The sequence below is a fragment of the Paracoccidioides brasiliensis genome (genome assembly GCF_000150735.1).
Source record: "Paracoccidioides brasiliensis Pb18 unplaced genomic scaffold supercont2.13, whole genome shotgun sequence".
In the NCBI taxonomy this organism is placed as follows: domain Eukaryota; kingdom Fungi; phylum Ascomycota; class Eurotiomycetes; order Onygenales; family Ajellomycetaceae; genus Paracoccidioides; species Paracoccidioides brasiliensis.
The window spans coordinates 216,100-237,907 of record NW_011371370.1 but is presented as its reverse complement, the minus strand read 5'-3'; the positions used below and the strand labels follow the sequence as shown (position 1 = coordinate 237,907).

Sequence of the window (21,808 nt, the reverse complement as noted above, 5' to 3'; positions counted from 1 at the left end):
ATTAAGAATTATAAAAATTCAAGGAATATCAAACAGCGGCTTCAACTTCTTGATAAGAACCCACTCATCCATCGAGACCTCGGGTCGATAGAACTCCTTGAGTGTGTCAATGCTCGGCCGCGAGATGAGCGAGTACAGAGTGTCTGACTCCTCAAGCTGGCGGCCGTAGAGCGGTTGGTTGGGGCCCTCTATCTTAATGGCCACGGAGGGTTGACCCTTCTTACAGAGCGGGATCTGCTTGTGCTCGCGTTCAATGGATTGGCTGTTTCAAAAGGGAAAAAGAAGAGTGATTAGATTTATGTTTAGAACGCTCAAAGAAGGATTTTCTTCGTTGGTTTAATGTTTTTCGTGTTGGAAAGGGGATTATTATCACTTACACTCTGCCCAGATTGATAATCTCCTTGACACCAGTGACGGGGTTATTTTTAACAGCGGCGATGGGCGTGAGCATACGCAACGAGCCCTCGACAACATCCACCCCGATGACGATGGGGTCCTTCTTATTAAACACAGCTACTGTACGAAGCACGCAGGGGAACACAGCAAGCAGTTTACTTTCCTCCTTCTTCTGCTCAGTGATCTGCTGCATGTGTTTCGTAAAGTCGTCGAAGAGGTGATAGATAATGTCCGCCGTGAAGATCTTAATCCCCACTTCGTCAGCGTACGCCTGCGCCTCTTTATCAACTTTAACATCAAAACACAACATGACAGCGAACTGCTTGGCTTTTTCCAACATGGTACCTGCGCGCATGACGTCGCGCTTGTACACGGGGCCGATGGAGATGTTGGCGACGGGGATCTTGGAGACGCGGAGGAACTCGAGGAGGGCTTCAAGGGAGCCAAGGGTGGAGGCTTGCACGCTGACACCGCGGTTATCTTTGGAAACTTTGCTGAGGAGATTTTCGAGATCTGACATGACTTCATCTTCGAGGTCTTCTTCGTCATCATCGGGGCCAACGACGAGGAGACGGGAACCAGCGATAGCGTGTTCGAGATCGTTGGCGGCGATCTTTACACCCAGGGCTGCTTTGACTTCTTTGTTGTGAACGTATTGCGATTTGAGACGGAGTTCTTTGAGTGGCGCCGGTGTTAGGAGTGCTCGAATATTTGTCGCAATTGCTCCGTTCAGGCCGCACAAAACAATCCGGTCACCCTCGCGCAGCACACCGTTCGACAGGACTACGTCGATGGTTGTGCCGAGGCCTTCAATAACTTTAACTTCGAGAACAGTACATTCAACCTCGGTGAGATACATGAGCTGTTTGGTCATGCGCTCCTGCGTGAGAGCGACAAGAAGCTTGAGCATGTCCGGAACACCTTCACCAGTATGCGCAGAGGTAGGAACAAGAGACACGTTCCTGGCCATGGACTTATTCTCCCAGTACAGCTCCGAGTTGAACCCTTGTTCTGCAAATGCGAGTTTCGTCCTATCAACTCGGTCTCTGAACTCGTTCTGAACACCCTTATTTTGCAGAGCCAAACTATCCTGGATACCGTTGTTGTCAATCTTCTTCCAGCCGTAGAGACGATCAATCTTGTTCAGTGCAACAATGAAGGGCGTCTTCCTATCTCGAAGAAGTTTCATGGACTCGAGAGTCTGTGGTTCCAAGCCGTGCATAATATCTACCACGAGAATGGCGATGTTACAGAGCGAAGAACCTCTTGAACGCAGATTGGAGAACGACTCGTGACCAGGGGTATCAATAACGAGTAGACCAGGGACCTTGAATTCAAAAGAGCCATCCTTGTTGACAACGGCAGTTTTTTGCTGCAGCGCGTCAACGGGGAAATACGTAGCACCAATCTGCTGCGTGATACCGCCAGCCTCCCCCTCTTGGACGTTTGTTTGTCTGATTTTATCCAACAGCTTCGTCTTACCAGTATCGACGTGTCCAAGAATACAACAAATCGGAGATCGGAGATTATCTGCTGATCGCGCGGCAAGAGCCTCTTCGTGTTGTTTCCTCCGTCTTTCCGCTGCCTCTGCTTTTCGCTGGGCGATAGCTCGTTGATTTGCAGTGGTCTCTTCATCAGATTCCTCTTCTGACGATTCCTCCTCCTCAGACTGCTGTTCAGAATTTTTGCCGCTCCCTTCTGCCTTTTTGGCACCGTTGGTTGCTGGTTCGGCTTCTTCTTGCTCCTCATCTGATGACATATCCCAGCTCTCTTTAATGCCACCAACTTCCGCCTCCTTCGCAGCGGCCGCTTCAGCAGCTGCTTTTTCCTCTGCACGTTTGCGTTCCTCCTCTTCCTTCTTTGCCCTTTCAGCCTCGAGTTCTAGCCGTTGAGCCTCCGCTCTAGCAGCAGCGGCCTCCAGGTCATCCTCTTGCTTCTTCGTGCTACGCTTCTTTTTATTCTCATAGACCGGCTTCTTCCTCTCCACCAGCTCCGCTTCCAAACCTGCAACTACCGCACCAGCCGCGAGCATCTGCTGCTTCCGGAGCTCATTACGCTGTTGAGCTTCCTTCTGAGCCTTGGTAAGCAGTTTCCCCTCTTTTCTCAATTGTTCTTTCTTCTCGCGCTCTTTTTCCTTCCTCCGTTGTCGAGCTTCCTCCTTCTTCCGCTCCTCTTCCTCCCACTGCCTCTGTCGTTCTTCTGCTGCGGCTTTCTCCTCAGCCTCAAGGCGCGCAATCTCCTCCTGTTGTTTCCGTAGAGCCTCTTGCTGTCTCTGGATCGCAGCGAGATGGGCGGGGAGCTTCTTCTTTTTACCACCGGTCTCAGCAGCGGGAGGGGCCGCAGCAGGGGCTTGAGGTTTTTCTTCAGCAACCGGTTTAGCGGTTTCAGCCTTTGGCGCGGGAGCAGCAGCGGGGGCGGCAGTCTTCTTTTTCGCAGCCTAATATACCAAAAATAAAATTCATCCAGTTAGTCAGTCAATCATCATTTGATCATGGTCAATTTTTGTTTCAAAATAAAACGCAAAGAAAGGGAGAGAAGGAGAGAAAAGGAAAACCCACCTGCTCTTTCTTCCTCTGCTTCTCCCTCTCCTTCCTCTCCTTCTCCTTTTCTTTCTTCGATTTGATCCTGCTTCTTTCCTCAGCCTCCTTAGACTCAGCAGCCTTTTCTCTCAACGCAGCCGCTTTATCCTTAGCCCTCTGTCGGGCACTGGCATTCCCCGAAAAGACGTCGTCCTCGTCCCCCTCAAAGCTACCTTCCTGTGGCTGCTTGCTCGCATCATCTGCTGCAGCAGCAGCAGCAGAAGCAGCAGAAGCCATGGGATCCTCCCCTTCAACAAAATCATTATCGGCCCCCTTGCTTCTCTTAGCTTTTTTGCTCCTGTTCTTCTTGAGAGCGGCTAGGAGGCCGCCATCCATTCCGTCATCCTCATTCTTGTTTTTTTCCTTATTGGCGTTGTTGGCAGCGTCGTCGTCATTGGCATCTGCGGCGGTAGTGGCATCTGCGGTGGTAGTGGCAGCTGGAACGGTTTCTCCTAGCTCAGCTTCCCAGCTCTCCTGCTGCTTCTTGCTGCCCTTTTTCTTAGGTGCCATGTTTTTCTGTTTCTTAGTTGTCGTAGAAACGAAGTCGAAACGAATTGATTGTTTATTGTCAAAAATGTCTTTCTTCTATTTGCTGTTTGCTGTCGATGTTATACAGGAAATCTCCACCGTGTAGATTGTGCGTGTGTGTGTGTGTGTGTGTGTGTGGAAACGTACGAAGACGTGAGCTAGGATATATAGCCTGGATGCTTCACGTGGTGCGTAGTCTGGCTCTGAATGAGAGTGGGGATAGCAGTAGAGGAGGAGGAGTGCTGGTAAAATTCGACGTGAGGCACCTCGAGGGTAAATGCGGTGACATCAGCGAGATGTTGATATCTGTTTTGTGCTGATTGTGCGGATTATGTGTGGGTCGGAGATACGAAAATGGGGAGGTCAACGGAGTCAGCCGTGGAGGGCTGAGTCGAGATGTTCTTGACCTTCCGTTGACTACTTTCGCTGTTGTCGGGGATGTTGAGACAGGAGTCCAGCTGATAGTTATCGGTCTGCGATAAAAATCTCTGGTTCAGTAAGGTTGAGGTGGGCCGAAAAAAAGTGAAATTCGCTTGGGTGAAGAAAGTTCTTGATTCCAGCAGTTTTGGTGGGGGGAAGTGGCCAAGCGAGAGAGACCAGAGGATCACTCATGCAGGCAGTGAAAAAGAGCGGTTATATTCAAATATATCGAGGCGTCAGGAAGACACTACTACATGGAGATAATAAATATGGAATGTTGTAAATTTTAGTTTTATTTTTTTCTTCTTCATTTTGTGGGGGGAGGAATGGGAATTGTAACAGCTAAATATTTAGTTGAAACCTTCGCAGCGCTGGTCAGTAACTAGCCTACTGCGAACTAAAAAGGGGCTCTTTTTTCTTGAATAGATTCTAACACCGGTCGAACAGTGTTTAAACAGTACACATTTCCGCGTACAAACGTGAGCATCAAACATAAACAGCAAACATGCAATAAATGTAGAAACATGTAACCGCTCATCCACTTCCACCTCCTACAGGGGAATATCTCCGGCACAACCAGTCAGTCCCGTATGAAAAACCACGCCATGGCCTTTCGTCCACAAAAAATAACATGAAAAGAACTGATTGCACTGGTTCCCCAACATGCTTCAACTCTCGAAATACTCAAGGCCCAAATCAACCGACGCACGCAGAGCTGAGAAGAGTCGACACCGAAGAACACCCCTCTATGCCCCTTTTAAGTACCATAAACCACCTCACAAGCTCCATCCTTCGTTGCAGAATGAAGGGGATATCACAGGAAGACTTGCACCATTGGGCTCATCCACGCCATAACAGCCACAAACGGATCCTCAGCATTTGGCACAACTGCAGCCGCAAGCTCCAAAAACTTATCCAGTTTCAGTCTCTCCCGGGAATCCTCAACCATCTTCTCATCATCACCCGCATTTCTCCTCTTCCCCCCCATAACCCGTCTCAACATCCCAATCCCCCCCTCAGTCAACCTCCCCAATATATCCCCATTAACATGCAGCGACTCAGGCTTCGAGACCGTAACCTCCAGCATATCAATGGATTTTCTCCGGTTGTGTTTTGTAAGCGGACAGATGGACGCATCCTGCATGCAGACATTCTGTATAAAGCGTAAAAGCCGCCACTGATTTTCAGAAAGGGTCATGAATCTATACACAGTCCCGTCGATGGTCGTGCCGTAAGCTACTTCCGGAATCTTTGGTGCTGTCCCTGCCGCCGCCGCTCGTGGTCGAGAACTTCTGGACAGGCGAATGACAGATAATGGCATGTGTGCTGTGAAGACCTTTCGGAGCAGTTTGTCGTCGCGCGTGAGGCTGGTTTCAGATAGCCCGACGATGGCGCCGCCTAAATTGGATGTCATGGTTATGCCGGAGATATCCTCCAGGCTCACGAGGTCAAGGCCCTCCCTATCGGATCCGTCTTGACCGTGCAGAGTGAGGACCGTGTCGGTGACCTTCAGAATGCAAAGTGAATTCTTCAGCGTTAGGACGTATATGAATGGCTCGCGCACATTGATGGCAACAGCGTCGGATTCAAGGATGTACTTTGGCAGTTTCCGCCATGTCTTCGCGACTGGATCCAGAGTTTGGAAAATGACTTCCTGACCCACGCCGAGAACCAGTGAGCTTGGCTTAAACGGTGCTATCGATCTGACAGGTCTATCATAGGTAAAAACGTGTTTCACTGTCGAGTCGATCTGGTTTGGAATTTGCGCGTTGGGTCGAGCGATGATATACACTACCCGCCCATGGAAGGGAGAGAGCGACTGTGCCGTTGTGACAACAATCATATGATGCATAATTTTACCGTTTATTACACACCAATCTAGGAGCCCTGTGATCTCTTCGCCGGATCCACCAGTTGGTCTCCACGGCGGGGCCCCCGCATCTGGTGAACCACTATCCGGCTCATTAGTTAAAGTAGCAGGGGATGGTAAAGCTGTTTCCCCATCCGGGTCGATAAAGTCGACGCGAGGTCGTCTCCAACGCCTAATGCATTCGGCTGCCATTTCTGTTTCGACAGTGGTGTATCCCAAAACAAGCCTTTTCAAATATTTCGAGTAAATTATCCGTTTTGGGATGCCTGGGATGGCAATCTTCCTCGTAACTGTTTTGGGCATCTTTTCTAAAGCGCAGCATAGCATCTGATTTCCCATGATACAGACTAACGAACCCCAAAGTCCTCCTGGGGTTGATCCATGCTGAGTGTCGATACAGGTAAATACATCTATGTGAGGTTGCGTACGGGCAAGCTAGAGGGGAAAGTTAGTGAGATGCAAAAAAAAAAAAAAAAAAAAAAAAAAAAAAAAAAAACGTTCTAATGATGTAATTTACATTGTTCTGGTCCGTAACCCATATTTTGTGAAGAACACATTCTTCCGAATCTTTATCCTCAACGTGAGATAGTTTCCATAATCCACGCCCGCACGTTACAATGGCAAACGTTGAGTCCGATTCATATCTGCGCATTCGAACAAAAGTTTTGCCTATCTTCCGGACTTCTATTTGAGGTAGCGCTAAAACGAGGGGGAAAAAGGAGCGTTAGTGACTCATCTACCTGACTGATACAGGAAGTGAAAGGAGGGAATAAATCTATTTAGCCATACCAATGGTTCCGGAGCTCGCATCAAGCTGTACCTTGAACGAAACCATAACCCCACTCCGAAGTCCACAAAACAATGTTGTCTTCAATCGTCCACCACGCTGAGGCGTTTTAATAACCATGAGACTTTCGCAGGCCTTTGATTCATCGTTGCCCGTGGGAAGGAGGATCGTTTGTTCAAGTACGGGCACGAGACCTTGCTCAGGATCTACCCGCGCGACTAGAATATTTCCATCAGTTGTCCCAATGAAAAGAACACACTGTGAATATATCTGTTCTATTGCCATGCTAACGGGCTCGCAAGACAAGGGAAGTGGTTGCCCAATAGCGAGAGTTTGGAGGCCACTGTCATCGATAGCCACTTTCCGGAGGTGAACGTGGATATCCGCTGTTGTTTTGAGAGCTATTGCAAATAGTGACAAACTTCCATTGACGGTAGCAGCAATAATACGTTCATCCGGGTTTTGGCATCGTGTTGAGTAGCGGAGCGTTGTATCCCCAAGAACAGATAGGTGCAACGACGAATCCGTGATTTGAAAGAACACGCCTTCTCGAGAGCTTCCCGCAGCGATGGTTTGCCTATCCAGATCAAAACCGGTGTTGTCCTCGTCCATCATATACAGTTCATCGTCAGCATCAAGAGGAATGGACATCACCGACGATGACATTGGGTTCGAGAACAAGAAAAACGTTGCCCCAGCTTGTGGGTTGGGAAAGGCCCATATATCCAAGACATTTGGGAAGTCTTCCTGGTCCACCACTAATCCAGCCCGGGCCTCAATTCCATGGCGCAATTCCGTAATCCATCCTCGATCCAAGCCATTCCACGAGCATGTAAAGATACGGTCGTTCGCAAAACTCACTGCTTGATCTCCATTTCGGAAGGTTTCCACAGTTTGTGAGCTTGGATCCCCTATGAGAACGGAGTCAAGAACCGGAGCCCAATTAGGTATCCTTTGAAGACATCGGGAATTCTTCCTGGCACCCAAAACGAATAGACCACCATCGCCCATGGAACCTGCAACTATGAGGATATCACCTCCGGCTTCAAAGCCCGAGTCGAGAATGGCAAAGCCTCGATCGACGTTGCAGCCAATGGACTCGATCCGGCTGCATCCAGCATTCCCTCTACATATTGTGAAGTAACCGAGCTCACCATTCTCGCGACATAGGTAAAGATTGTCCTCTTTTTCATGGTGGGAAATATTCCTCCTAGGTCGAACCCACGCTATGAAGGGATGTTTGCCATATGGGTCTGGCAAATTTTGTTTTGTTAACGCCGTACTGTCGGCCAACTTAATTTCAAAGACGTAAATTGCTCCTGGGATGACTAGGAGAAAGGAGGTCGCAAACGTCAACGGGATGAATAGAGAAGGAACCCGACATTCCGCAGGTATCCTTGACCTCAGTCTCTTGGCCTCGATCCTTGAAACACCTTCAGAAGCTCTCCAAGTGTAGCATGCGAAATGAGCTTGGGTTAGATTATTTACGAGCAGCACAAGCACTACCCTGTCGTCATCTCCAGGAGCTGGATAGAGAAAATCTATGGCCACTATGTCACCATCAGCGCGGAAAAAGCGCTCCTACCGCTAGTTAGCAAGGGACTTTATCAACCAAGTAAGAGCCAGAATTTCAAGATGGTGAGAGCATATCCATACTTCCCAGATCGGATTAACTGGCCCTTCTTCCATCTCTGAGCGGATAACTGATGGGAGCTTCAAGGAGAAGACTCCGAAGAATTTATATGCTGCCGAAATTGCCATAGCTCTTGAGCTGTTTTGCGGTCGTGTTAGATTCTATATGATACAGACGCTGAAGGAAGCAGAATATCGACTAACCTGGGATCAATAGCGATATATCTGCCGTATTGTTCGAGAGAGCTAACATCTGATGGTAAGGGTCGTCGGACGAAGGTGAATTCCGGGTTCCCCGATGGTCCTTCCGTCCCGTAAAGAAACAGGAGTTCCTTGGAAGCTAGAACCAGAACAAGAATCTGTCGATGCCAGGAATCATCAAGCAATTTACTAGCAGATGCACCCAATTCCGCCCCCAGCACCTTTTCCGCTTCTAGTGCAGTAACGCCATTGGACCCGATGACTTTAGCATCCAGTATCTTTGTATCAAAATCTGCTTTAGTAGCAATGTCTTCCAGGTGGCCACCAGCGACGAGTTCTTTGACCTGGATAAAATCATCGCCCACAAAGACGATATCATGCTTGTCGCGATGCCGTATACGGGCGGGTAATACTCTTTGGATCATAGGGCCGGGTATGACGGTCCGAGAAAGCACCCCAGTAATTGGAACGGTTGTCCTTGATGGCTTGCTAGTAGCGTCACCTGAAGTCCCTTGCCTGCTGGCCATAATATCTCCAATGTTGACTTGACGTGTAGCCCAGTTGCCGCCGGTCAAGTATGTCGTCTGGAGAGACATTGTGTGATGTGCTGCTTCATGAGAAACCAGTTGATACCATCAAAATTGATCTTGGCAGTTCTACATGTACGAGTAGAACTTGGAATTGCTTGCAAAGAATGTAAACAATTCTGTTGCCTTCAAGATAGGAAAATCAGAATGATCAAAGCAGGGCAGGCTTTCCCCCTTTATCTTCATAAAGTATTCAAAGCATTTTGATCACAATAGTATCGGAATTGGTTTCGGTTCTATTAACAGGGTAACAAAGCCCTAAAAAAAAAAGGGGGGGGGGGGGGGGGGTGGTTATATGTTTGGGGTCGTAAGGTCCTGTGTCGCGAATAGCCTTCAACCCAAAAGAATTGAAGCTGCTACTGCTGCTGCCTTAGACAGATAAAGATGACTAAGTAAAATATAAAAAAGGGGGTATTTTCACATTGACAAGGAGACAGTGAGAGACAGCTGGATTGAATAAAATATAATTGAGGAGTAGTATGGCCGCCACAGTCAACAACTGCGAAAGAAAAGGGTGAACCAAGTCAGCACGACCATTTACACCAGGACAGTGAGAAGAAGGTGCCGAAGTGAGGAGCGGCGGGGGTAATAAGTAATAAGAGTGCCGAAGTATACAGATACATACACACAGGCGCCTCACTAAAGTGGTTGCTGAGGCAATTGTGTCCCCGAACACGGGGTTACAAGGCCCGACAGATTGGGGTGGAAAGGGTGAAGGAAGCTGAGATAGCAGCAGCGCTCCCCTCTCTGCTCTGTGGGGCCATTTAAAGCTCTTTTGACGCCCAGCAATGAGGGGACGGACGAGAAGGGAGATCTCGGCCCCAACAGATCCCAAGGAATGTAACAAATAGGCAGAGACCTGATATCAGGTTGAAGACGGCAGATGGCGCGGGGGAGCAGCAAGGGTGTGTCTGTCTAATGCGGGTATATATGCACGGTGCCAGGATCTATCTCGCGTTGCCGTTGGAGGCATTTAATAGCCAGATTAACTGTTGTACTTTGGGGAAATATGCCGATGCGTGCACTCCGTACCCAGTAGAAGCTGGTTTCTCTTCACAGTCGTGCTGTGGAATGTGTGGGATGCGTTGATGTTGTGGATGTTTCGCCCTCGAATATGGAAACTCATCCAGGTGGGGCGTGTCCCCAACCCACCCAGTGCGGGGCCATACCGCCCGTCCTGTTAGTCATGCCCAATCGGTGCTGGGCTTTCCCCAATCATTCGGGGCCTTACGACTCATCATCGCGGAACCAACAACGGCCCAACCCTGCTGCTAGTTGCCTGGCGACTGCTGCGGGAAATCAATCATCAAGACGCCAGCGTAGATTATCTATCAAGTCGGCCCCAGTCATCTATCGTTCCAGGGATCCCATCCCGTCTGCATGTCAGCAGTATTTCATGCTCTAGGTGATTGTCGCTGCGAGGTTGCTTCGTGTTTGTTGCGTCTTTGTTACCGTCTTGCTACAGCCACAGTTTCCACGCCCCATCGAGTATCCGCCCCCTGAGTTGCATCCGTCTTTGATTCATTTTGATATATTCCGTATATCCTCTACGGAGTGGGGTTTCCATCTAGAATCCCTCGGTATGCCCAGATCTCAATCTCCCTTCTGTTTCACCTGGCTGACCACTTTCGTAACCGGCCGTCGTTTGTTTGAGATTCCAAGCCGCCTGCCTAACCCTCCATTCCCAGAACCATCACGCATGTCCACGTATCCTAATGCTCAGCAAGCTATCCACCGCGAGGAACACATCATCGTTCGTCCCAGTTGACCTCGTTGTCCCGGGTTCAAAATAGTAACTTTGGTGAATGAGATCAACTTTCTTTGCCTGCCAATAACGGCTTTGGTCTTTTTTTCTTTTTGTTTTCTTTTCTTCTTTTGTTATCTCGTATCCCCCAGTCTAGATATGTTGAAAAGTATTGGCCTGTTCTACCTTTAACTTTGATCAATTTTGATATTCACTTCCCCCCTTGCTAGGCGTTCTTTCTTTTTTCTTTTCTTTTTCTTTTTCCTTTTGTTATAACTTGTGGTTTAAACGATTATCATCTTTCCAAAAGTCTTTGCATTGGGGATCGGGCTGCAACGCAGTGCAACAAAACCCTCGGTTGAAGAGATCTGCAGAACAATTTCTTTCCCCCCCCCTCCTCCTCCTGTAGTCCGTTTGGATGGGGGTCTGGTTACCACAATTCCGCAAATGCCATGGATAGCAACAACAGCCTCCCATCCACCAAGAGAGCCAGAGCATCATCGGGGCTGAACCGCCGTTCTTCAGATGGCCAAAGCGTCCCTGACGCCCATAAACCGAAACGGGATGAGATCCTACGTGCTTGCAAGGCCCGAGATGTCCAAGCATTAGTCTCCCTGTCCACATCAGAGGGAGGCTTGCTGCATGATGATCTCCGCCAAGCTGCCTGTAGGTTTTGTCCGTTGAATGATACTATATTTTCTATATTGGCATGGCAAGCTTACATGCTGCGACAAATACTACAGGGCCTGTTCTATTGGGATACGATCCCAGTACAGATCATCCCGCAGCGTCCGAATGGACAAGTTTACCCGTGCACTGTGACGAGGAGCAAGTGAAGCTTGACGTGAATCGGTCCTTTGTACACTACCCAAACTGTACGTAAAATGCTTGAATCCAACCCTGCCATGCAAAAGGAACAGTGTTAATGCAAAGGAAATAAAACCGTTGACGTTAATCTGCAGGCCAAACCGAAAAGGAGTTGGACAACAAAAAGCAACAGCTATCGGACCTGATAACCAAGGTCCTCAGGAAATACCCCATGCTATGCTACTTCCAAGGCTACCATGACATCGCGCAGGTCCTGCTTCTAGTCCTTGGAGCTGAGCAAGCCAGTCACGCCTTTGAGCGGATCTCTCTCTTGCGCATACGTGACTACATGCTGCCCACTTTATCCCCAGCACTAAAACACCTCCAGCTCATCCCGGCCATCCTCCACTGTTCCAACCCCAATCTTTGCCGCCATCTCTCCGGCACCAAACCTTTCTTTGCACTCGCAGCAACCCTGACGCTCTACGCCCATGACATCGAAGCGTACGCAGACATAGCCAGACTCTACGACTTCATCCTCTCCCACGAGCCAGTCGTTTCCATCTACCTCTTCGCCGCCATAATCCTCTCGCGGAAAAAAGAGCTTTTCGAAATCCCCCTCGACGAGCCGGAAATGATCCACTTCACCCTCTCCAAATTGCCTCACCCAATTGACCTCGAAGCACTTGTCGCCAGCGCTATGCAGCTCTACTCCACCCATCCGCCGGAGAAACTCCCCTTCCGCGCATGGAAGAAGATCCCGAGCAGCAGCGTGCTCAAGACGTCAAGGGATCTCAGCTCTCTGCGGGTCACTCCGGAGGAAGCGAAGAAGCTGCTGGAGCTGCAGAAGCGGGACCTGCGGCGGGAAGAGCTGAGGCAAAAGGCTGCTGGCTTTATGTGGAAGTATAGGCGGCTGGCTGGGTCAATTGGGCTGGCTGTGTTTGTTGGTGTTCTTTCGTACTGGATCATGAGGAACGACAACAGCGCTATGTCTGTATGGAGGCGTTGTTTGGGGTGGCTTAAGAGCGCTTTTCAGGCTCGCTGGTAAGGGATGGTGCAGGTATTTGGCTTGGGCGAACGGGCGCTTTTGTGGTCAATGGAATGGCTAACTGGAATTCATCATTCTATTAAAAAAAGATATAAGATATACTGTACGTGTGTATGAATTAGCAAAGGGTTTACTTGGGACTGGGTGTCCATTGGCGAATATACAGATATATATTAGCTATTGCACCTATACAGCAAATACTACTGATATTCTATTCTGTATTCACCCCATATACAACAGTTACAGCATCCCTTTGCTGAGATAAAATTGTTTTGTTCTAAACAAATACAGCCACGGCCGGTGAGTGGCAATAGGGATGGCGTCGTTTACCGTATCTGAGTTGACTTCAAAACTCCAACATTCATCCACCAAACAACCCGCAACATCGCCCAGCAGCAACAATGGCCAACCGCGGGTATGATGTCGTGGTCGACGTGGACACTGAGGTACGATATATACATATAAAATATATGTACCCTTAATTCTTGACATGTCAAACCCGTACTAACAGACGCCGTTGCTCACAGGGGGACCTTGGCCATACCGACCTGCAAGAAGACCTCGAATTCCACCCATCCAGTACGTACCGCATCCCTCCAAATAACCAAATAAGCCCCCCAAAAATCCCTCGCACATCATGCATCTCCTGTACATAATCAAACCAAAACCACCTACCTCCTCCAACAAAAAAAAAATGAAAAAAAAAAACACCCCTCCCCAAAATGAACCCACCCCTCTAACCCCATCCTGCAGACTTTGAAGAAACCTCCCGCACCGGCAAACCCGCGGACAGCACTCCCTTCCTAAGCTCCCAAGGCGGCGGTGGGTCCTCCTCGCACCGCCGTGACACATCCCCAGGCGGCACCCCGTCCAAACACCGCTTCTGGACCCTGACATACTACTCCCAATTCTTCGACGTCGACACCTCCGATGTCCTCCACCGCTGCACCGCAACCCTCTACCCGCGCACAAACTTCCTAGACGTCCTCGACGGCAACCCAGATCTCTACGGGCCCTTCTGGATCGCCACGACAGTCGTCGTTGTCCTCTTTCTGACGGGGACGGTCTCGCAGTACCTCGCCCGCAGTGGGCGGGAACACTTCGAGTACGATTTTCGTCTCCTGTCTGGCGCCGCGGGGCTGATTTATGGATACACGGGCATCGTTCCGATTGCACTGTGGGGCGCTTTGAAGTGGTTTAGGCGCAGTGGCGGTGGGGTTTCCGGGTCGGGGGCGGGGGCGGGAGCAGGGATGGGCGTGGGCGTGGGAGCGGAAGCGGGAACGGGCGCTGATTTGATTGAGTGCTGGGCTTTGTATGGGTATGCGAATTTGGTGTGGATTGCGGTCGCGCTGGTGAGTTGGAGTCCGTTGACGGTGTTGAATTGGGTGCTTGTGGGGATTGGGTTTGGGTGGACTGTGTTCTTCATGTTGCGGAATTTATACCCCGTGCTCAGCGCGACGGATGTGAAGACGAGTAAGATGTTGTTGATTGCCGTTATTTTGTTGCATGCTGGATTGGCGATTGCGATTAAGATTTTGTTTTTTGCGTGAGTATACTTTTTTTTTTTTTTTCGTTCTCTTCCTCTCTATACCCCTTCCTGTCACCTCCCCTAGAGTTTCTGGCCGCTACTCTGCATGCTGGTTTGAAAGTTGTCTAACAACGTTTGCTGCTTATAGTCACGGAAGCCCGGTATCGGAAAAGGGAAAGGACAAGGGGAAGGATAAGGACGATGACTAGAAGGGCAAAGATGATTGAGATAAACCAGATCCAAGGTTTATGGGATTTTTAAATACGATGGCTATATCGATTTGATGATATGTTGGCTGGGACGATCGATCTTCAAATATGTATTCTTACATTGTTTTAAACTACCCCCTTTTGCCCGAATAGCAGTTACTTTCTGCCTTTCTTGTTTGTGATTTTGCTCTACGGCCTAGTTCTTTTTTGCTACAGGCGGGGGTGTGTTGGAGGAGACTGGTCGTGTATTTTTAGCTCTCCATATCGGTTTTCGCGGTTTTATTCTTGGATTTTTCCCCATCTGGCCTGAACGGTGCTGCCAGATAGATAAAACCTCAGAACGAAGCTGGGATGTTTCTGAATTTGGTTGTTCTTTCGGTTGTTCTTTCGACGGCATCCCAACCCCTGTGTGTTAATTCATTTGCTTCTCCGGAATTCCACAAAGTATACCTCCCTCCTGTCAGTTATTATCCAGTTGCCATCTTCAGTTTGGCAGCGCTGTTTTCCAGTATCAGCAGAACCTCTGCCCACAATACAAAACGCCTGTTCATCTGGTGCAGGCTGGCTTATATCCACGGATTCGATTGCATCTACGCCATGGTTCCTGACAAAACATGAAAAACGAACAGAGGTAAAAGAAAGGTAATTCAGAACTTGTTCTAATATTCGCAACATCCTCTGATAATCGCAGGGTAGGGGTAGGACACGTATTTCATTATCTGATCTTAAAACGCAAACGCCATGGGCAAAAGAACAAGGTGGGTGTGCTGTGCTGTAGCGCGTGTGTAGGTTGGTTTTGTTCGTTGAAGAGTCCTTTCAAATAGATTATAAAAACAAGTTCCAAACAGTCCTTCCCATTCCCCCTTCAGCGAAACAGAAACAAAACCATGCAAGAAACCAGCCCAGCCGATACAGAAGCAGTATAAGGAAAAACCAAAAATCTACTTCAGCTTCTTCTTTGGTCGGAGTTGGTTGGTGTGGCCACATTTCTTCTTTCTGCAGTTAGTGGCACGCGGGGGGAGGCGGGCCTGGAGATATTGGGGTTAGTATGATTTTGCGGCCGGGGCTTCCACAGTGGATAGATGACGTGTTCGGGGAGGCCGAAGGAGTTTCACGCGAAGTCGTGGAAAGAGAAGGACTGGTGAAAAGATTATAACGAAAAGAAAAGAATACGTACATAGCATTTCCGGCAGATCATCTTGTCGCAGTTGTATTTGCTGGCGAGGGCTCTGAGCGAGGGTTCTATGATACCACCACGGAGGCGGAGGACGAGGTGAAGGGTGGATTCCTATAGTTTCCGCAAAAAAAAGGGTCAGTTAGATACCGTTTCCGAAACCAAAGATATATAAAAATATACATCCACTCTCATCCACCCGCTCCGCTTTCGTTGACGCTTATCCGGCTGCAACCTCATCATCCTATCAAAGTCCAACTGCATCTTCCATCTCCATCCTTGGACAACAGAAATCCCCTTGATCCTCCCTCTTTTAATATTTCGTCACACAACCTCCTCCCATCTCCGCCCATAGTTTCCCATCAACCTGATACCAAAAAAACACAGAAAGGGAAAACCCCCTACCTTCTGGATATTATAATCACTTAGCGTTCGGCCGTCCTCGAGCTGCTTGCCAGCGAAGATCAATCGCTGCTGATCGGGTGGGATACCCTCCTTGTCCTGTATTTTCGACTTTACATTGTCGATGGTATCGCTGGACTCGACCTCGAGGGTGATGGTCTTGCCCGTGAGGGTCTTGACGAAGCTGTTTGTACGGAACTTAAATCAGTATATTTTATCTCCCAGCTCTCCCTTGCTTCTTGCCACTGCAATTTCCTTTCTCGTTTGCCCTTCTTTCACCTGTATATCCGGGCTTTTCGCAGAGGGTTGTGGTTGGAGTTTGGGGGGGTTATGTATGGAGAGCGCTTAGGGTACGGCTTACTTACATTTGCACTGTTACGGGTTAAAAGCCAAGAGTTAGCATTTCATTCACATATCCATATTCAGCGGCACGTCTCGTATACAAAAAGGCATATGCACTTACTGGTTGCTGATACTTTCTCTGTCGTTGCTGGATGGTCTGACTCTACACGTCTCTCTCTCTCTCTTCCTCTCGTTTTCACTTCGACGTTTGGTCGCTGCAATTTTGATGATTCGCTTAGCGCGTGGGTCGTTGGCATCGTTGTGCCCTAAGCCCTACCATTTCCGTTTTGGGACATGTCCAGCAATATTTGACTTTTTGACGTTCAACATTTCATTCTATATAAACCCTTGACGCAAGGACGTGCTTTCTGGGAACCAGATCATATTTTGTTGTTAAATAGTGCTTATTCTGGGGTTATTCTATACCTCGAATGCTGAATAGATTCTGTATTGAAACATGAAATAGCTACTATTCCTTCTAGCTAGCTAACAGACAGACGAACACCCTACGCTGGGATGGTCTCCCAGCTACGTGAATTCAGAGCAGAAGAACTACAATCCTCATATTCAGTAAACCCAGTATCTAAACATCATGGTTATCCATCACCGCTAATTATACAGTTACCTACCTGTCTCCCCCATATCCTCATCCTCATCCTCATCCTCATCCTCATCCTCATCCACCTTCTCCATCACATCCCCATTACTTTCCCCATTTCCACCGCACTCCCCTCCACCACTCTCATTTTCATCCTCCCCCTCGCTAACCCCCTCCATGCCATTCCCACCAACCCATCTAGCCCTAATCCTCCTCTCCGTATGATACACCCCAATAACCACCGTCCGCAACGAAACCCCAATAACCCTCGCAGCCGCCTCGTAGAAAGCTCTAGCCCGCTCATTCAGCTGCTCTTCCGTCCGGTAGCGTTTGTAAAAGCTCCCTGGACGGGGGACTGTGGCTGGAATGGCAGCGGAGGACTTGGCTTGGGCTTTTTGTTGTTCGGCGGCATCGTTTGTAGGGCCCACGCTGATTGCACGACGAATCCGTAGCTCGCCGAGAACGTTGTGGAGTGCTGTTGTGAGTAGGGTGTCTTCTTCTTCTTCTTCTTGTTGTTGTTGTTGTTGCTGTCCTTGCTGCGTCTGCGCAGGTGCTGTTTCATTGCTGTTGTTGTCAGGACCCGTTCGGCTTGTTGGGAACATGTCCGTAAACGGATTCGAGGCTGGTTTATGAAAAATAAAAAAAGTTAGCATGGATTATCACATCTACCACCCTTCCTCTAACCCCTTACTTCCCCCAACAGCTCACTTCCCTCAAGAGAGCAACGAACAAAAGGAGAGGGGGAAATAACTCACTTCCCCTCCCCGCGAACATTCCTTCATACCAATCCAAATACTTATCAATCTCTTCCTCATTCATCCCAAACACATTCCCAGCTCGAACTCCAATCTGCCTCTCCTTCTCCTTCCTCTTCCCCTTCCCCTTTTCCTCCCCCTGAAACACCCTCCACGCCTCCCAATTCATAATCTGCGCTGCAGGATCACGCCACGAGAACGGGTACCTCTTCACATTCGTTAGGCCATCGGTACTCCCCTCCCCGTCATCAAAGGGGTAGAAGAGCTTCACAGCGATGATCAGGAGGGATACGAGCTGGACTTCCGGGAGGTGGTTGCGGTGGAATTTCCGCTTACATTTTCTTCTGGCAGATGTGGTTGTGCTGTATGAAATGGGGGATGAGTAGCTGAAGCTGTAGCCAGCTAGTTGCTGTAGCCGATTTAGGACGGGGGGGAAAGGCTCGACTGTGGTTTTTTTTAATTTTTTTTTAATTTTGGATGGGGGTTTTAGCATTTAACTTGGGGATGGCAGCGGGGTTCTAATAACATGTATAGACCGGGAAAGGGCAGGGGTGTCTTACGTGGTAATGAGAGCTGTTTGATGTATGTAAGCAGCATAAGCGGTGCGTTGAGCGGCGGGATCTCCACGCCGAATTCTTTGTGGTAAAAGGCTCCTAGATCCGCGATGGCGCGGTGGAGTTGGTAGCCCGTTGGCACGTTCTGTATATTTGGCTGTGAGTAAAACCGGTCTATTTTCAATGAATAGGGCATAGCACCAAAAGGAGAGGGGGGGGGGGGGGAGGAGGGAGGCTGGCTTGGGTGGTTTGGTTGAACGGGCAAGGGAGAGTTGGTAGAAAAATCACCTTCGTATCCAGCGCAAAATGATACGCCGCCGGCAACCGATCCTTCATATCCTGCGGTATAAACCTGATCGCTCTGATCAGGGGTATTTCGTCGTTCAGGATCCATCTGCCACCACCCACGTTAGCATTCAGCATATCTATCACCGCTAAATTCCACAATCTAACGCAATCTAACACAACACAACAGGACAGGACAAGAGAAGACAAACACATACCTCTCCACCCTCCCAAGCCCCAGCGGCACCCTCAACAACAGCACGCCCAAGTAGCACAGCGCCAGCGAGTCAATCAGCTTCGGCGACTCCAGCATGCGGCGCCGCTGATAGGCCGTCTCCTCTTCGACCTCTTCCTCCCCCTCCCTGTCTGCATCCGTGCCTGTGCCCGTGCCCGTGCCTGTGCCTGTGCCTGTGCCTGCAGCCTGCGAACTGAATACCTCTGTTTGACCGCTCTCGCCATCCTGGCCATGGTCGGAGGCTGATGCATAGCCATACCGATCTCGGCTGCAGCTGTAGAGCTGGGGCAGACGGAGGGACCAGAGATCCTTAACGAGGGGCTGGGGATGATATTTTTTGGTTAGAAAGGGGTAGAGGGCGGAGTTGTGTGTGAGGGAGGGAGGCGTGGAATGTGTATACACACCTCAAGTTCCGCCGGCATCCCCTTGTCGTGTATCAGGGCGTGGCATTGTTTCCAGAGGACGAGCTGGTATGCTTCTAGGAAGAGCTGGAAGGCTTGGGCGCCATGGTAGGCTGGGTATCAATGGGTGTGTTAGTATCAGTTTACTCAACTAACTCCTCAGCCAACTGTTTTTTCGTTTAGATACATGGAGAGGAGGGGGGGGGGGGCCGGGAATGGGACACTAGTATAGAGGCAGAGATATATAGATCTGGATCTGGAGATGCTGCGTATCACTCACTCCTGGACGCCCTCTCCTCCCGAACCTTCTTCTGCCGAATGACCTTGCCCTGTTGACCGAAATCATCGTCGTCGACGATTTCTTGCCGGCCCTACGTATATCGTCAGCATCAGCATCGTCCGCGGACATGAATTCTGTAACACTGCAACACATACATACATACATACATACATACATACCTCCTGCTGATGGCCCCCCCGACAAAACCACAGCCCATTTTCCAAAATATACCGCGTCTCAAGACATCCGTCCTGCCCGCACACGCCGCGGGTAACGTATTCCTCCATCTTCCAAAATCCGATCCCGTCCCGTCCCGTCGCGCCCTGTCCCATCCGCCGCTGTCTGGTTCTAGCTATATCCCATTGGATAAAAAGTCCGGGAGAGAAGAGAGCGGGGGGGGGGGGGGGGGAATAGGTTCTGGTATCCGGGTGTTATTTTACCGCCACCCCCTCCCTCCTCTGCTCTTCTTGCTCTAAGACCTGGTTTGGCCGGAAGAGGAAATGGAGCGGAGTGATGAAGCTGCTACGTAACTATGATGGGATTGTATATAAGGGTTTCCGTAGCGAGCGGTAAGATGTAAATAAATAATAGCTTGCTCATTTACAGAGTTTAGCGGGTGATCTGTCTTGCCACCACCAAAATCTGTCTGCACCGGGGGGATCGCGAGATGCAAAGGAGAGGGGCGGAGCAGACGCTGAGGTCGAGCAAAGTTGAAAAACAGGGGGAGGAAAACTTCTTTTGTGGCCTTTTTTTTGTTTTTTTTTTTTGTTTTTTTTGTTTTTTTTTTTTTTAGTTTTTCATCTTTTCCAGCATGATTTACAACGCGGGACAATTTACTGACGGCGCATCATCCAGGGTCTTTTGTGCCCATTCACACTTTAAAAAAGTAATCCATCCGCATGTCTCGAGTCCCTACGACGCTTGTAAAATATCATGAAAATTATTCTTTTTACACGATGTTCTCGTCAAACGACAAAAAGAGAGAAACAATTAAGAGTTCAAATGCAAAAAAAAATAAAAATAAAAATAAAAAATAAAAATAAAAAAATAAAAAATCTAAAAATGAACCTCAATTTCATGTTTTTTTTTTTTTCTGTTTTTCTGTTTTTCTTTTCTCTCAATCTTATTCATCACAAGTTGTGTCAAATCACGAATGAGAGAACAATGGCATTTCCTTGTTTTATTCTCCCTTATCTTCCTTTCTCCTCCCTTGAAAATGAGTCAAAACACATGCTCATTTTTGACAGCAAGAGCATACCACACACGAACATGACAGACACAACTGAGACACGAAAAACACGCACACACAAATAGATAGATAAAAATAAAAAAATAAAAATAAAAATAAAAAAAACACTTAGATATGCATTAAATCTAGCTGCGGGGGGCTTCCTTGGCATCCATAGCAACCTCCTCACCCATGGCAGTCAAAACGACGACGTCTGCGCACTCGGGGTTAGATATCCAAAGAAAAGGCAAGAAAGGGAAGAACAGATGGGGAGGGAATTGTGAAAACGTACTGGTATCCTTCTCCTCGACACGGAAGAGCTTCTCGATCTTGTCACCCACCTCGCCCTCTGGGAGTTTGACATCATCCTTGGTGGAGCCATCATCGGACATGAGAGACAGGAAGCCGTCATCGGTGATATCAAGCTGGTGGAGTAGTATCAGCACACCTGTTTCTTTGCTCACCAAAAGAGCAAAGCGAAACACAACGGGAGATTTAAAAAAATAATAATAATAATAATAATAATAATAATAATAATTTAAAAATTAAAAATATTTTTTTTTTTTTTTATATACAAAACGATGGGAGGGAGAAACGAACCAATTGGTATTCTTTGCGATAGACATTCGGCACCTCCATGTTGTGGGTGGAAGGGCAGAGATCCTCCAGTTTCTTCGAGGTGAAGATGTCGATGGCGACCAGGTGGACTTTAGCGTGGCCGTGCTTGCCAGTCTTGGAGGTAGACATCTCGACAATCTTGCAGGGGCGGTTTTTAATCACGACGTAGCCGTTCTTGCGCAGGGCAGAGCACTGCATGGGGAACGTGGCTGAGGCGCCAGCGTCGGCGCTCTCAAAGGTGTGTTCATGCTGATTTGTAGGGAGAGAGAAAATGGAGGGGGGAGGGGAAACGGTTGTTAGTTTACATTTCCTTAATTTTTGTATATATGGGAGTGCATGTGTATTTTAATGCTTAACGGGACAGAGTTCTTAACGGGTTGGGTGGGAATGGGAGATAAAGGAGGATATAGTATGGACAGGTTCTCTAGGGGAGAGATGGCGGGGGAAGTTTTTTGCTGGGACGAGAAAAGGCGGCAGCAGCAGCAGCGAGCGAGTTTTGGGAGACATACCTGAGCATCATCGGCCATGGTGGAGGTTAATGGGATTGATTCGAGGGAGAGAGAGATTGGAGGCAAAAGGAGAAGGCCCGACAAGCGAAGA

General features: G+C 48.8%; 7 protein-coding genes across 7 annotated transcripts; 2 read left to right on the top strand and 5 right to left on the bottom strand.

The window, feature by feature from the left end:
* Positions 1-18: 18 nt before the first annotated feature.
* Positions 19-3,485, bottom strand: PADG_07895 (translation initiation factor aIF-2; the record flags this gene model as incomplete). The annotated part of the gene is made up of 3 exons (XM_010765023.1): positions 19-262; positions 378-2,833; positions 2,955-3,485. The coding sequence occupies 3 exons, from the start codon at positions 3,483-3,485 to the stop codon at positions 19-21; spliced, it is 3,231 nt and encodes a 1,076-aa protein (XP_010763325.1).
* A 1,252-nt stretch (positions 3,486-4,737) lies between these two features.
* On the bottom strand, positions 4,738-9,009 carry PADG_07894 (uncharacterized protein; the record flags this gene model as incomplete). Its single annotated transcript, XM_010764925.1, has 5 exons — positions 4,738-6,228; positions 6,311-6,492; positions 6,583-8,161; positions 8,237-8,351; positions 8,417-9,009. 5 exons carry the CDS (start codon positions 9,007-9,009, stop codon positions 4,738-4,740), a joined length of 3,960 nt encoding a protein of 1,319 aa, XP_010763227.1.
* A 2,187-nt stretch (positions 9,010-11,196) lies between these two features.
* Positions 11,197-12,599, top strand: PADG_07893 (GTPase-activating protein GYP8; the record flags this gene model as incomplete). Its single annotated transcript, XM_010765022.1, has 3 exons — positions 11,197-11,410; positions 11,488-11,619; positions 11,707-12,599. The coding sequence occupies 3 exons, from the start codon at positions 11,197-11,199 to the stop codon at positions 12,597-12,599; spliced, it is 1,239 nt and encodes a 412-aa protein (XP_010763324.1).
* Positions 12,600-13,000: 401 nt separating this feature from the next.
* PADG_07892 (uncharacterized protein) lies at positions 13,001-14,336 on the top strand (the record flags this gene model as incomplete). The annotated part of the gene is made up of 4 exons (XM_010764924.1): positions 13,001-13,045; positions 13,127-13,178; positions 13,353-14,145; positions 14,276-14,336. 4 exons carry the CDS (start codon positions 13,001-13,003, stop codon positions 14,334-14,336), a joined length of 951 nt encoding a protein of 316 aa, XP_010763226.1.
* A 941-nt stretch (positions 14,337-15,277) lies between these two features.
* Positions 15,278-16,511, bottom strand: PADG_07891 (ubiquitin-60S ribosomal protein L40; the record flags this gene model as incomplete). Its single annotated transcript, XM_010764923.1, has 5 exons — positions 15,278-15,364; positions 15,514-15,624; positions 15,916-16,096; positions 16,278-16,284; positions 16,376-16,511. 5 exons carry the CDS (start codon positions 16,509-16,511, stop codon positions 15,278-15,280), a joined length of 522 nt encoding a protein of 173 aa, XP_010763225.1.
* Positions 16,512-16,875: 364 nt separating this feature from the next.
* On the bottom strand, positions 16,876-19,649 carry PADG_12372 (uncharacterized protein; the record flags this gene model as incomplete). The annotated part of the gene is made up of 8 exons (XM_010765087.1): positions 16,876-17,474; positions 17,608-18,051; positions 18,168-18,306; positions 18,450-18,555; positions 18,665-19,002; positions 19,086-19,195; positions 19,363-19,453; positions 19,542-19,649. 8 exons carry the CDS (start codon positions 19,647-19,649, stop codon positions 16,876-16,878), a joined length of 1,935 nt encoding a protein of 644 aa, XP_010763389.1.
* A 1,087-nt stretch (positions 19,650-20,736) lies between these two features.
* On the bottom strand, positions 20,737-21,735 carry PADG_07888 (eukaryotic translation initiation factor 5A; the record flags this gene model as incomplete). Its single annotated transcript, XM_010764922.1, has 4 exons — positions 20,737-20,804; positions 20,883-21,015; positions 21,191-21,457; positions 21,718-21,735. 4 exons carry the CDS (start codon positions 21,733-21,735, stop codon positions 20,737-20,739), a joined length of 486 nt encoding a protein of 161 aa, XP_010763224.1.
* Between the last annotated feature and the right edge of the window lie 73 nt (positions 21,736-21,808).